Here is a 13376-nt window from a genome sequence, read left to right on the forward strand (position 1 = left end):
ATGAAATAACGCAAGAGTAAGAACTATGTATAGTTAAACGGAATTGATTTGATTTAACGTTTTTATTTAAGGGTGTCTCTAAAATAATTCAACTGTAATAAAACAAAATATTACCCTTTTTAATGACATGAACCAAAATACATTAATTTTACAGGCATAGCTATAATATTATTATATATAATAATAATAATTCATTATTTTCTCATAATTGAAATAAAAATTATATTTTCTTCATCGTTAAATATAAATTAACATACTAATTTAAGTAAGATATGAACAGTAAAACAACTTTGGGCATATTAATTTTAAAAAAATAATGAATATTTTTTTAAACATCTACTAAGAAAATATGGAAAAAAACTATAATTAATAGGAGCTACTTCAGAATAGTGAGAAAAATCCTATAAAATAAATGTATTTCGTTCGTTCGTGTATATTTTTAATTCCAAGTGTAACAAATAATTACTAAAATAACGAATTTATAAGATATTCAATATTGAATTAAAATTTTCCTTAGCTTTAAAGTTGACTGATTATACACTAGAAAATATAATGCCCAATTTGGAATTTGCCTAACATTTCTATTTAAAAATAATGGTTCTTATTACTATCTCGTGCTTTACTGTGCTATTAACGTCTAACTATATTGATTATTAAAAAATGGCTTGTTATTATAAATTTAAAATACTGACATTTTAGTTACGCATTCTATATTATATATGAAATTTATATACTATGATTATAAAAGTGAACAATATTTCTAATATTGTAGACGTGATTGTTGAAATTAAAAAAAACAAAAAAGTTGCAGCGAAAAACACAATTAGCTTTAGTGAATTGTCGAACAATGTAATGAAAACAAAAAAATTTACAAAATAAGTGAAAACAAAAGAGAAAACCACGAATGGATTATTTAGGCCTCCAGGAAATGTCACCAACTTGATGTAGACTTCTTTTCAAACTTCCGCCGTCGGCCCAGGGGGAGTTAAGATACACGTCGTCATCGTCTTGGTTAAGTTTCTGAAACAAAAAAAAACACAATCACGCATTTGTTAGGCAAACAATTTTAATTTTGATACTTTCTTAAAATTACTATCCCTGCAATTATAGATTATAAAAATATTTGTATGTATAGATTCATCTAAAATTATAGCACCAATGTTACCAATGATGACTTTGTATCACAAAAAAAATGCTTATAATTTTACATATTTAATACAAACGTTAGATGTAAAAATATTATTTTTTTATTACAATTAAGTTTAAATTGAAAACAAATGTTTTTTTTTTCATTTAATTGTTTTACTAAACATCGACATTTTGCGAATAAGAAGCCATGCAGAATTTTCCCCAGTCACTGGTGATATTATACATATCCGTTATCGTTTTGGCACGAGTACAAACGACAAGACGCTTCAGTATCCTGGTTCAATAGGGTTTCTAGATAAACAAATATCTAGGACTGCCACGCGACCCTCTCCATTATATTTCCCTCTTCTTCAAAAGACTAAACAAGAGCGCAAACAAAGGAAAAAGGCGGAGCCAAATGTGTACACCAAAATTTTATCGAAACTTGATTTTTAAAATATGGAAACGTCTTTGATCAGTTGACTTGTATGCGAAATATATATAGTAAAATAAAAATACACATTTTCGTTTTATTACGAGACGATATTAAATGCATACTGTACACATACTTTATGTAAAGTCAAAAACTAAACAAAAGAATATTTATTTTAACTTGAATTGTTAAATTTTTATGAAAATATAATTATAAAACGAGATGGATACCAACATTTTTCGTTTGACTATAAGTACATAGAAATATAGGTATGTTATATATTTGTTCATTTATACCATTTTCCACTTCAACTGACTGACCAATTTTGACTGAAATTATTATTCGGAAGGCGAGTATTTTTTTTTTTTTTTTGTTGTTCAAAAGAGCAGTTAAACTTTAATTTACTAAAATCATTATCCAAAAACGATTAATCATTTGGACAAAGCCACTAAAACCCAGTGAGATTTTCTATACTATGGGCACACTTGCGACTTTACGCTGTCAACGCATAATTTCAAACAGTCATCATTAGTCTTCCGCGTGCTTACAAACATATTTATCAAACGTATTTGCTCACATACACACACACACACACATAGACTTATCCAATCTCGTTGCTTTTGTTAAAATTCGGTAGTGAATAGAGTACAATATTATAAATACGGTTTGCGCGAAAACGTTTATACTGCACGCCAACGTGCGTTATATTATGTCAGCCGCATGCCGTGCGAGCTGCTGATTGTGAGTAATAGTACCGACAATTGTGGGCACGAAGACACACATCCTTCTCGAGCAGCTGTACACCGGCGCGGCGAGGCGGCTGGCAATAATAATAAAAAATAAGTATTATATAAGTCACTTCACTCTTTCATTGCGGTCGTTCGTCTTGCCAAGTCCCGGGGGAATGAGGGGAGACGTTGAAAATCACGGAAAAACCAATTACAACGATGGCACGCTTTAACAGCGCGACAACAGGGTGTTTCACCACCTTTGTCGGTTTGGAGATTCCGAAAAAATAATTATTTTTTTTTTTTACACCGATCTGGTCTCAGTATTATTAAGTCATAAAAAACGATATCGCGATTATAACGATAAAAAGTAGATTGACCAATGTTATGCCAACAGACAGTCGACAACGGTGATCCGGTAAACGTTTACTTTTTGTTTTGTTTTTGTCAATCCGCTCACGTTAATCAATGTGGTTTACTTGGCCGCAGTCACAGGGAATTATAGAACCTATACCGTTACAAAATGTCTGGGTCAGTGGGTCATCGGGTCATATCAGGCGAGGTGTCGGTTAAAAAAAGATCATGCGCTCACCGGCTCACCTTTGCGGGAATTAATTTAATGGTCCGCCACCGACCCGTCACATCCTTAGTTACCGAAACGTAATATTGTCTTATCTCTTTGGGCGACCATAGGGAGTTTCGAGAGAAAAACAGTCAATGGACTAGGATAATGGGCTGCTTTTGGATTTATGATGTTTCGCTAATGAACGCGCGAACCCGACGAAGATGTGACTGAAATACCTAACGAGGTACATCATGCACAACTGAGTGTAGAATAACAACGACCGAATACCTCGGGGACAAGCGGCCAATCGATTTATCATCCAGAAATGTAATGTATGGGTACGCCTGAGAGCCGGATGGGTCGAGTAATAAAGTTTATAATTCGAGTAAAAAAAAAAACAAGATAACACTTCGGAACTTCGGAGACTTAATTTAAAGGTAGGATTTTTGAATAGTATAGATTTTCTTATTCAGTTTTGACTTTTTAATAACTTTTTCTCGGTATTTAAGAGTTAAAACGATCAAACTGCTTAAAAACCAATTAACGCCCTATTTTTATATTTCCTGACTGGTTATGCTTAGCTTACATAGACATTCGGGCGCGAAAAGATAAGGTTTTTCATTAATATACTGACCGTATGACGAATACTTTTCTTGAATCACTATTTGCATCGCATTGCTCGCTGTCAAGAATGAAACATGGGAGACAACAAAGAATCTTGTATTATCTTAGGAATTTATCATTAAACTACAAAGAGACTACGTTTGCCCAGTTTTCAGAGCAGAAATATTTTAATTGAATATTTTACCCAGTTGTACGTACTGTACGGGCGGACATTCAGAAATGAAATACATTTTTCAAATTACTTTTTCAATCTTATTTCCTTTTAACACGAACGTTTGTCACGGAGCCTTATACAATTTTATAAACACCCGATTTACACTGAAAATACCACTTTCGAGTAAAAAAAAAGGTAATTCATTCGAAAAACCCACAACAAAAAATAATTATAAAACAACGGTGAACAAATACAAATCACCCGTTTATCCCAGGATAAAAATTACAGAACGAATGTCAATATATATATTTTTTTTTATTCGATTTTGTTTTTAAAAAACCCCGTTGGGTTGTCAGATTGATGAATGCCAGGCCTGCAAATAACAACGTCAACGCTGAGCGATAAAATAGTGCGCTGAATCAATTATTGTAAGGGAGTGTAGTGTATGTATATATATAAAATACATTATATGAATGTTATTATTATTATTGAATGTGTTGTATATTGCTATACATAAATTATGCTGTACACTTAACCGTCTGCTACCGCGACTGAAAAAATATAAACGGAACTTGACGCGTTATATTTTACTCGGTTAATTTCGCATTTTATAATTAGACCATTTAAACTCCGCTAGTTAAATGATACATCCCGTATCGTCTCTTACTGCCAGTATATATCTTAACGTTGTACTATGTTCGGTTGTACGAGTAATAATTGAAGATTTCATTTTTATTCAGCAACTAACAGTAAAGAGATAAATGGACATGCATATTATCAGGACAACTATTCTCGTTTTACAGACACAAAATAGGTGTTCTACTTAATTGCTAAACCAATCTCGAGCATGCAAAATATTAAGCAAGGCTATGTAAATAACAGTCGGGTTACCCTGTAGAATTGACGAACGCAGATTTGGCGATGGACCGTTCGAGGCTGCCGCATATGCTGATGGCGTCCTCGGACCATTCCCTGGACGGTTCGTTCGAGCAATCTGATTGTCTGAGCGTGTGTTCGGACAGGTTTAGCGCATGGACGTAGTCGGCGGACGAGTTGTCTACGGCCAACGTGGACCTAAGCTGTTCGCCGTAAATGGACGCGTCGTCGTCGTCCCGGTAATACCCGTTGGCCGGCGAGACCGTACCGTCTTCGCTTATGGCCGGCGGCGCACCGTCGTCGGTCGTCAGCGGCGTGGCTTCGGAACCGCTTTTGTGCCTGGACGCCGATGCCGTGCCACCGACGCAACCCGTCCCGCCGGAGCCCCCTACCATCCTCCGAACCACCCGTCGTTTGGTCTTCGGTTTCTGGCTTTGGCCGGCGTACACCCAAAAGTAGGCGAGAGCTACGTACACGATAGACGTGACGAAGCAAGGGATAGGGAACACTATAGAGTAGATGAGATGCTTGACGCTTTTGGCTAAGTCAAGCTCGGTGATTACAACCGACGGTTCTTCACGACTGTAGTAGCACGGGTATACGGAACCCACCTCGAAGTACTTTTGGTGAAACGCGGAGCAATTGAGATGAGGCGGATACCCGCAGCCCTTAACGTTAGGGAATATTCGGGCGTTGGAATACGTCCACACGGCGGGCTCGGGGTCGATGGCCTGCTGGTGCAGTAGCAGCGATCGACGATGGTGCCTCGAAACCATGGCCCTGGCCCGGTCTCCACGCACAGTATAGTTGACGAAAATCTGGGCGCATTGGTAAATCTCCTTAGTGCAGCCTTCCCGGCACGAGGCCCAGCCGCCGGGCAGCGAACAGTTGGACGCGCCTTCTCGCATTATCGAGTCGGTGGTCACGCATGAAGCCGGCGTTTCGTCGAAGTCCATGAGTAACGTGGAAATAGCCGGCTCGATGATGAACGGCACCAGGAACAAAAATACGAATAGACTGCACACGCCGAGCAATATGAAAAACGCTGTCAAGTAAAATAGTATTTTTTGGCGCAACGCTTCCAACCTTTTTCTCTCCGCTTCTTTTTTCTCCTCATCGGTGACCACTGGCTCTTCATCCATCAGCTCATCTTAACCAATAGTTCCGGCGCTCCAGAACGATAACGGAGCACGACACACTAACAACTCGCGAACGCTTTGTATGTCAGCGAGACAGAATATTTTGGTAACCAATAGTTCATATTTGTTTTCCTTATCTCTTTCAATATGTCTAAGTAATTTAATTTTAGAATATTATGTCCCAATTGACGATTATCCTGAATAATTCACAGCAACATTGAGCATACATTTCACCGAGTATTTTGTATCAATTATAACATCTATGGATAGTCTGGTCAGTATTTTAATGTTTCTCATTTTTTCATAAATTATATTTTCGTAACAGGTCGATTCACATTTCCTAAAAAACGTAAAACGTTCAGCACATAATTTTATCAAGACAATACTATTCGTTTTCTCGATCGGACATGTGGAATAATATTAAAGTAAGCAGCTCGTAATTTAAATACATTATATATGTATACTTGTATTGTATAATACAAATTAAAGTGTGTATAGCAAAAATAAGACGATTTTATGTTGTACTAAAATAAAAATTTTGGGTGTGTTCGTGGTTTTTGCCTATTATAAAAACCAATAAACCATATTATGATAAAGACCATCGAAAAAAAGTTTTTACAAATTGAATTCTAGTTCAAAATCAATAATTAAATGGATAACATTTTATGTCAATTGTCTCGTACAGACTAATTGAGTTTCAAAACAGAATTGAATTAATAACAGCTGAAGTTCATACATAAAAAAAGTTTGATACTGTTGAATTGAACGGGATACTAAATAAAAGTTACGTCACACTAAGTGCTTTTACGGTCTTCGGAATATTTTATGAAATCGCTTTTATTTTATATACGTTCTATCGAAGCTCGTATGAGCCATGTACAATTCTTTATTATACATTACATAACATGATTATGAGTTTTTACTTACAATGGTTATCTCCCAGAAATACTACCCATATATTTATAATGCGAAAAGTTGAATACATCCTTTCCATGTGGAAAGCATTTTAAAAAAATATTATTTTAAAACGATTATTGTACATATATAATTGAATTTTGTTCATAAGTATACAAAACAAACTCATTCAATCACTCATCAATAGTTCTACCACTTTTCGAACAGCCAAAAATTAAAGGTTTGGTAGAATTTAAATATTAAATAGAAAAACTGAGTGATCGAAATTTCGATTAGTCTAGATTATGTAGTTTGTGTAACCCACACAAAGGTCAAAGTCGAATCCCAACGGTTATACTGATATAATATGTGCACGTCGAAAATACCTACAGTACTTAAAACGGATTACATACTCTAGTGGGTGGTCTTATTTATTCGATCGACACATTTTTAAACGATTAAGGTTCGGATAACTATTGCGATATGATAACGATTCTCGGAGCCCGGGTACGGATTACTTATAGCTGTAGTATATTTCAGGCAGTAAACACACAAATTAAACATTACAAACAGTACAAATTAGTTGTACGCTGGCCGAGAAAACGAACTGGGTTGAAAACAAACATAACATAACATATATTTTTGTTCTTAAAAAAACATTAGCAAGACAAAACATACCGGTGTGATTTCAACGACGTGAACCACGACCACGACGGCGTACGCGTCACGCGGTTATAATCGACTGCAAAAGCCGCGGCGGTTAACGTGCTACTGAGCTGTGCTGATACGGCAACGGCCGGGGATTGATCGGGATCGCGCAGCACGGCGGCAAAGGCGGCAGAGAAAGGGGGCCGGGCGCCGTCTAGCGGACCCAGTCTACGAGCTGGCAGGCCGTTTTATACGCTATATACACACATACATACTATGTACACCCCGAAATATATGTAAGTACAAGACGCCTACTGCCGCCGTTGCTGACCGCTTTTTTATAGGATGTTTTATGGCCGCATAACAAACGACGGCAGACAGGTAAGGCTTTTGTGAGGCTCGTCTGACCGTAATGGGTGGTCGTTTCGAACGCGACAAAAGGTAACCGCGATACCTGGATGACAAACAACGTGCGGTCCTTTCGCGGTGTTCGTTTTGAGCATATATTATAATAGATTCCAGTAAGTCGATAGCCGAAAAGAAAATATATACCTTTTGGTGGGAAAATAAGGCATCTCTAACGTCGGGCGGGGTGACGGGAGCCGAGTGGAAGACGTAAGCATAGGTAAGGGAGCGGAGGTCGTAATGGGTACGGTTCGGGTCAATCGATATAGGATTCACCGCGACTGCCTTACTATCTATGGGTAACGAACACTTCGTCGCCACCTGTGTGCCACGTTAGGTATGGGGAAGGAAGGCAGAAGGCAAGAAGTCGACGTCACGAGTCGGCTTGACGTGAATACTTTATAAGCGCCCAGATAAAGACCTAGATACTAACGTCGTCGGAAAGGGCACGGTTCGCTTGTTTACGACCTCCGAACGAACGTCTTTCGCGTTTGTTACAAACGCTCCTTCTCGCGGAGAAGGTTACAAATAAAACGTATGCTCGATAATTATTCTACGTTACCGAGTCGTTATATGGACTAGCAATTTAAAAAATTGCGACATACTGAATAATTTTAGCCCGTACACGCGCTCACGAGTATTGGGAATAATTTGAATTGAATTTTCGCCGTTTCCCAGGGTAACAAGATAATATCATGCATGTTATCCATACCCCGTGCGTGTACTTGGCTCGGTGACCGATCGCGTGCTTTGCCACATAACTCAACGACATTTGAGTCAGTTGACGCGCCGGCGGCGGCCGGCAAAAATGTTACCCGGCCATTCTAACCTCGTGCCCATGTTTAACTACCGCAGTTGTTTTACGTAAGATTTCCCATCTCCGAGTCGAATCTTAAACGGATCTGGTCCAAAAACTCCGGTCGTCTCTTATTACCACGATTATCATTCAGATTTTATCTGAGCGCCACGCGTACACGTTAAAAAAGATGTCTCGGAATACACCACAGGGGAAACAATCAGAACGATTTGATCATATCAAAACGTTTCCCCGTCGAGACGCCTGCAGAGAACGAATTACTACAATATTTGTCATCCTGCGCCGAGACAATCTGCAAAACTAACATCCTCGCTTCACTCAAAATCTAAATAAATTGCAAAATACCAATAAGTTTTGTCAACGTATATTCGATAATTAAACGCGATTATATAGACCTAAAAAAATGTTAAAGAATACCACCAACAGACTGTCTTAATGTTAAATTTAAAAAAATGTCTTGTGTTTTATAATAATATAATATGAAACTAGATATAATACAAACAAAATGTAATTCTATTTAATATGACCACGACGTGTCGAGTAAACGCTAAACATATTACAAACACATATATGCCCCTAAATTGCCTATCCTGTACGCCGTGTAAAGTTATAATTTATTAAGCTTCACACTGCTAAAAATGTGTGTTGTCACCGATTGAACGGCCTAAATGTCACACAGAGAACGGTTATTGGCCAGCGTATAATAATATACAATACACAATATACAATAATATAATAATCTCTGGAACAAAGTTGCATATATTAGAATCGCCGATAACCACGAAGAGTCGTATTTGCACGTATATCCATACCGCGATCCTAATCCTAAATTGAAAAATATATACAAAAATCTGTAACTGAGAGGTACACGTCAGAAGACATTTTTAAAAAAAAATTAAAATGTACAATAAAGTTTAGTATTTGCGTGAAATCATGTAAACTAAAAAATTATAAAATTGCTGCCAAGAAAAATATTCAATGCAAATCTATGATTACTAAATACTTATAATTTAAAGAGAATACATTTGCCAGCACGAGAGAGAGTATTTTATGTTTTTTGGATATGATGCTACTGTTTTAAAATTCCGTCAACTTTTTTCAAAATAATAAAATGTTTCAGTTTTTTTTTTAAATGCTTAATTAATTTTAACAAAAACTAACTAAAAGTTAAAGAAAATTAACTTCCGATTAGCTTAGAATAATTTAGAACTAACGCAAAACTCTATATTTTCAGAACCGATGGATTTAATGCTAAATATCCATAAAGTGATTAGATTACAACAATGCTATTACAATACTTCATAGTCTATTATAAAACCACCGTCATTGCTCTGGACTGTTTCCAGCACTATTATCTTAAATCTTGTTTACAATACAGATGATTTATTACTTATGGGAAGAAATAAAACCAGAGCTATATAAGCTATGTAACTAATGAGTTGCGTATACATAACGTTAAGTTTTTTTCTATGATTTATGTTTGACTATATTTATGCTGTGACACTGTGTCTCTCATCATTCATATGCATGTTTGCAAAATTAGAGTTAATATAATAGTTAGTATAAAATATAATATTACAACTATAAAATATATTAAATACCGTTATTATTTCAACAAAATTTACTGGAACATCATGAACTCAGACAAGAGAGTATAGTTTAACTAAAATAGCTACCACAATCATACAACAATGATAAACTAAATGTAAAACTTTTAATTGGTCATTTACAATGTAGAACTTTACTTAATAGTATATTTATAATAGTGTTAAAACTACACGTCACGTTAAATATACATAAACGAATTTCATAAACTCATGTAATGAATAATTAATTATATTAAACAAAAATAATATATATTTATTGATTAAAAATATCTCTCCGTGTGAGGATTGGTACACACGTACCGTTGTGTAAAAATGGGGGCAATAATATAAAATATTTTTCTCGTTAGACAAAAGCGTATTGGCTGACACAAAAAGAAAACTACAATGAATAAAAATAGAGCATGGAGGGAATTTGGACCTTATTTAAACGATGTACCCATAAAACAAGATTTCGTAACCACTCAACCCACGTAATTCTGAAATTATATCCATTGGAAGTAACGCAGACGTGCCCGAAATACTAGTTGGAATTTGGTACAAGTAGATGTTCTGGGGAAATAGAATAACGCTTACCGTTAGCGCTCGAGTACCAAAGGCAAAAAAACTCGTTAAGTCAACTGATGCGGACAGATGTACTCGTTTTTTTGCACATATTTTTTTTTTGTTTACCTAAAAAATTCAAGATAAATACAGGCCTAAGGTAAAACTACGCGTCAACTCGACGATAATACACGGTAATGATTTAAAAGCAACGTATGCTGTCATCGCGGCTTTGACTGTCGAGACTCGAGATTTATATTTAGATATCTGTAACGGTTGTAAGAGAGAACCGAATAAATTATAGCTCTATTTATGGTCGCTTCTGAAATACATTGTCCCTTCCCGCATCTATCTTACCACATATACGGCGGACATTCGAGGATATCCGTCTACGACAGTATCAGTGAACAATATATTGTACACAGTGATAAATTTTACAAAAAAGACCTCAGGATCGTCGCAACAAATTAGTCTTCAGAATCGAGGGTAACGAAAAAATAAATGTTTCGATTTAAGTTTCAAACAAAATGCAAACGCACAGAAGAGGCAAAAAATGGTTATAGGTACACCGTACCCTGCAGGATAGGTACACCGCACCTTCGAGAATTGATCGTAGTAGCAGATGACAAAGGTGTTAAATGAAATTATTAATTCGGTTCAACCCCGAAAAGCGAATAAACAACCAGACGCCGTTATTAACGAATACGTTTGACAGGTGCACCAAAACTTGACTTCTTTCTCCACCGCCATTTCCATTACACTATACGAACTTACAATTAATGCGCGGTAAATGGATCACCTGTGCCGAAACCGGAAACGCTCGTGCTGTTTTCAAACGTTAGCTAGTGCACTAACAATACAAGTGCACTTACGCTAATGGCGTTCCGATGATATAGTAATAATAATATAAAATCAGACCTCTCCCCCCCCCCTTCATTGCATTTCAGGACGTGACATTTCACGGAAAACGGGGTTGTATATCAGATCTTTCTACTCGGTTTCTCTATCGTCCGGCAAGCACATAATATTTCCATTAAGCCATTGCTGCTAATGCGTTGTACCGTTGTTGTTATTCGTACAACAACTATTATTATTATAATTAAGCGCTACGAGGTTACACACATTTACTGGCGAACCAACAGCAGAGGTTCATATTTTGTAGTTTCACCTCTGTCACACGAATTTGTCATTGGATTTCCTTTGTTTAAACACCTCCGCCGTCGACGGCGTCTGCACAATATAAGGGGGTATCTAGCCCACTTTTCGGTTTCATCCCCGAAACTACAATATGTATTCTGTGACAGCCGTTGATTCTATGTAAATTAGTTTCGGATCCCACGCTTTAAATCAATATTCATATGCACCACACCTCAGTGATGCCCAGCAAGGGCAAGCGGGAAGCGGATTAACTTTTAGTTTTCCTACATGCGTCACGACTATATACATTCCTGAAACAAAATATTGGTCCACCGAAAATGCTAATGCGAAACAACATGCACATTTTATCCGAAGGTCAGCAGTTATTTTTGTGATTTTTTCATGTAATACCTACTCTTATAGCTAGGCCGGTGTACAATGTGTTAGAAATCGAGTAAAATGTATTCTGACACATCAAAAGTACAGACGTGTATAGAAGCTGCTCTAGTATGGAACAGCCAAAAAAAACACCACCATGTACAAACATCCTGACGCATGCTGTGTTTATACCGCAAGATCTTTCACGATACTCAAAAGCAGTAAACCTAATAATTACAGAATCAAAAATACCAAAGAACTACAATTTTCACAGACTCTCTCGGCGTCATAAAAAACACGCACAGTCCAAACAGCATTATTATACAAATAAAAAATCAGATATAGCTCGCAAGTAAAAAAATATACAACATACAATTATGCTGAATACCTGGGCATTCAAAAATCGCAGAAAATGGCCTGGCGGAGACTAAACAGCTAAAAGGAACCAAGGAACCCCCTCCCCTCCTCCTATTTGTATCATATTTGTCACAAAATCACAACGAAACATATTCTGACTGAGTGCAGAGCATATATAGAGAACTAAGACAGAAACACAACATATCGGAAATAATGTCAGAGTCTGAATCCAATGTACATAGAATCCACGGTCAAATTCATCATTGAAACAAACTTAAACAGTACAATTTAAAACCTAATTTGTCATGAGTCTAAACCTCTCTCCACACTAAATTATGTCCAATAATGTTAAATTGTAATTATTTAAGGAAATTGTAAAAAAATAAGTCGTTCCCAACGGACTTTACTACCGAGGGTTATACTAATAAAAAAAACTATCTCAACTGATACATAAAACTATTATACATTTACTAAAGTAATTTAAGTTCCCTAGCGATTCAAACTTTAGAGCTTTCTAACTATGTAACACAAATTAGATTTAAAAAAAAAACAAAATTGTACACGTATTTTTTATGTTAACTGTCGTAACACTGTTCGGTTTGTTTTAGTTGTATTGAATCCATATTCTCAAAAAAAGATATTTTGTAGTTTGATTAAAAGTATGTTTTAAATGGTCCATAATACACTTAACGTGTTGATATCAAAGTTTTGTCTTTAGGATTTCAAAAGTTTATGTGTTAGTTAAGAGGTTAAACGACAAAAAACATCAAAGTTTAAACTCATTTTCCCTGCTCGTGGCTTAAAAAACAATGTAAATATAATAACAATCATGTTATACAAAATACACAACTAACTGAACGACGTGGATGGTGGAATGCAAAGTAAACTCTAATAAAATTACAAAATACCACGTTACAGGACGGTATCCAGAGAAATCTTATTCCGA

The 13376-nt window shown here is 36.2% G+C and overlaps 1 protein-coding gene across 2 annotated transcripts in view; it reads right to left on the minus strand.

Moving 5' to 3' along the window:
- Positions 1 to 219: 219 nt before the first annotated feature.
- Positions 220 to 13376, minus strand: part of LOC126847237 (cilia- and flagella-associated protein 298-like) — a 34399-nt gene continuing 21242 nt past the window's right edge. The window contains exons 1-3 of one of the 2 annotated variants that reach the window (XM_050587395.1): positions 7220 to 7307; positions 4524 to 5987; positions 220 to 1020 (exon numbers count right to left, since the gene is read on the minus strand). In XM_050587395.1, the coding sequence (XP_050443352.1) occupies positions 957 to 1020; positions 4524 to 5650 (1191 nt within the window). In that variant the 5' untranslated portion in view covers positions 5651 to 5987; positions 7220 to 7307 and the 3' untranslated portion in view covers positions 220 to 956. Of the gene's footprint in view, positions 1021 to 4523; positions 5988 to 7219; positions 7308 to 13376 lie in introns of those variants that run through there. The other variant, XM_050587396.1, reaches the window with a different exon arrangement.

This window comes from Adelges cooleyi, unplaced genomic scaffold (assembly GCF_023614345.1).
Source record: "Adelges cooleyi isolate 19-005CV unplaced genomic scaffold, UGA_ACOO_1.1 ACOO_flye_CR_arks_rails_tigmint_CR_PRNA_9, whole genome shotgun sequence".
In the NCBI taxonomy this organism is placed as follows: domain Eukaryota; kingdom Metazoa; phylum Arthropoda; class Insecta; order Hemiptera; family Adelgidae; genus Adelges; species Adelges cooleyi.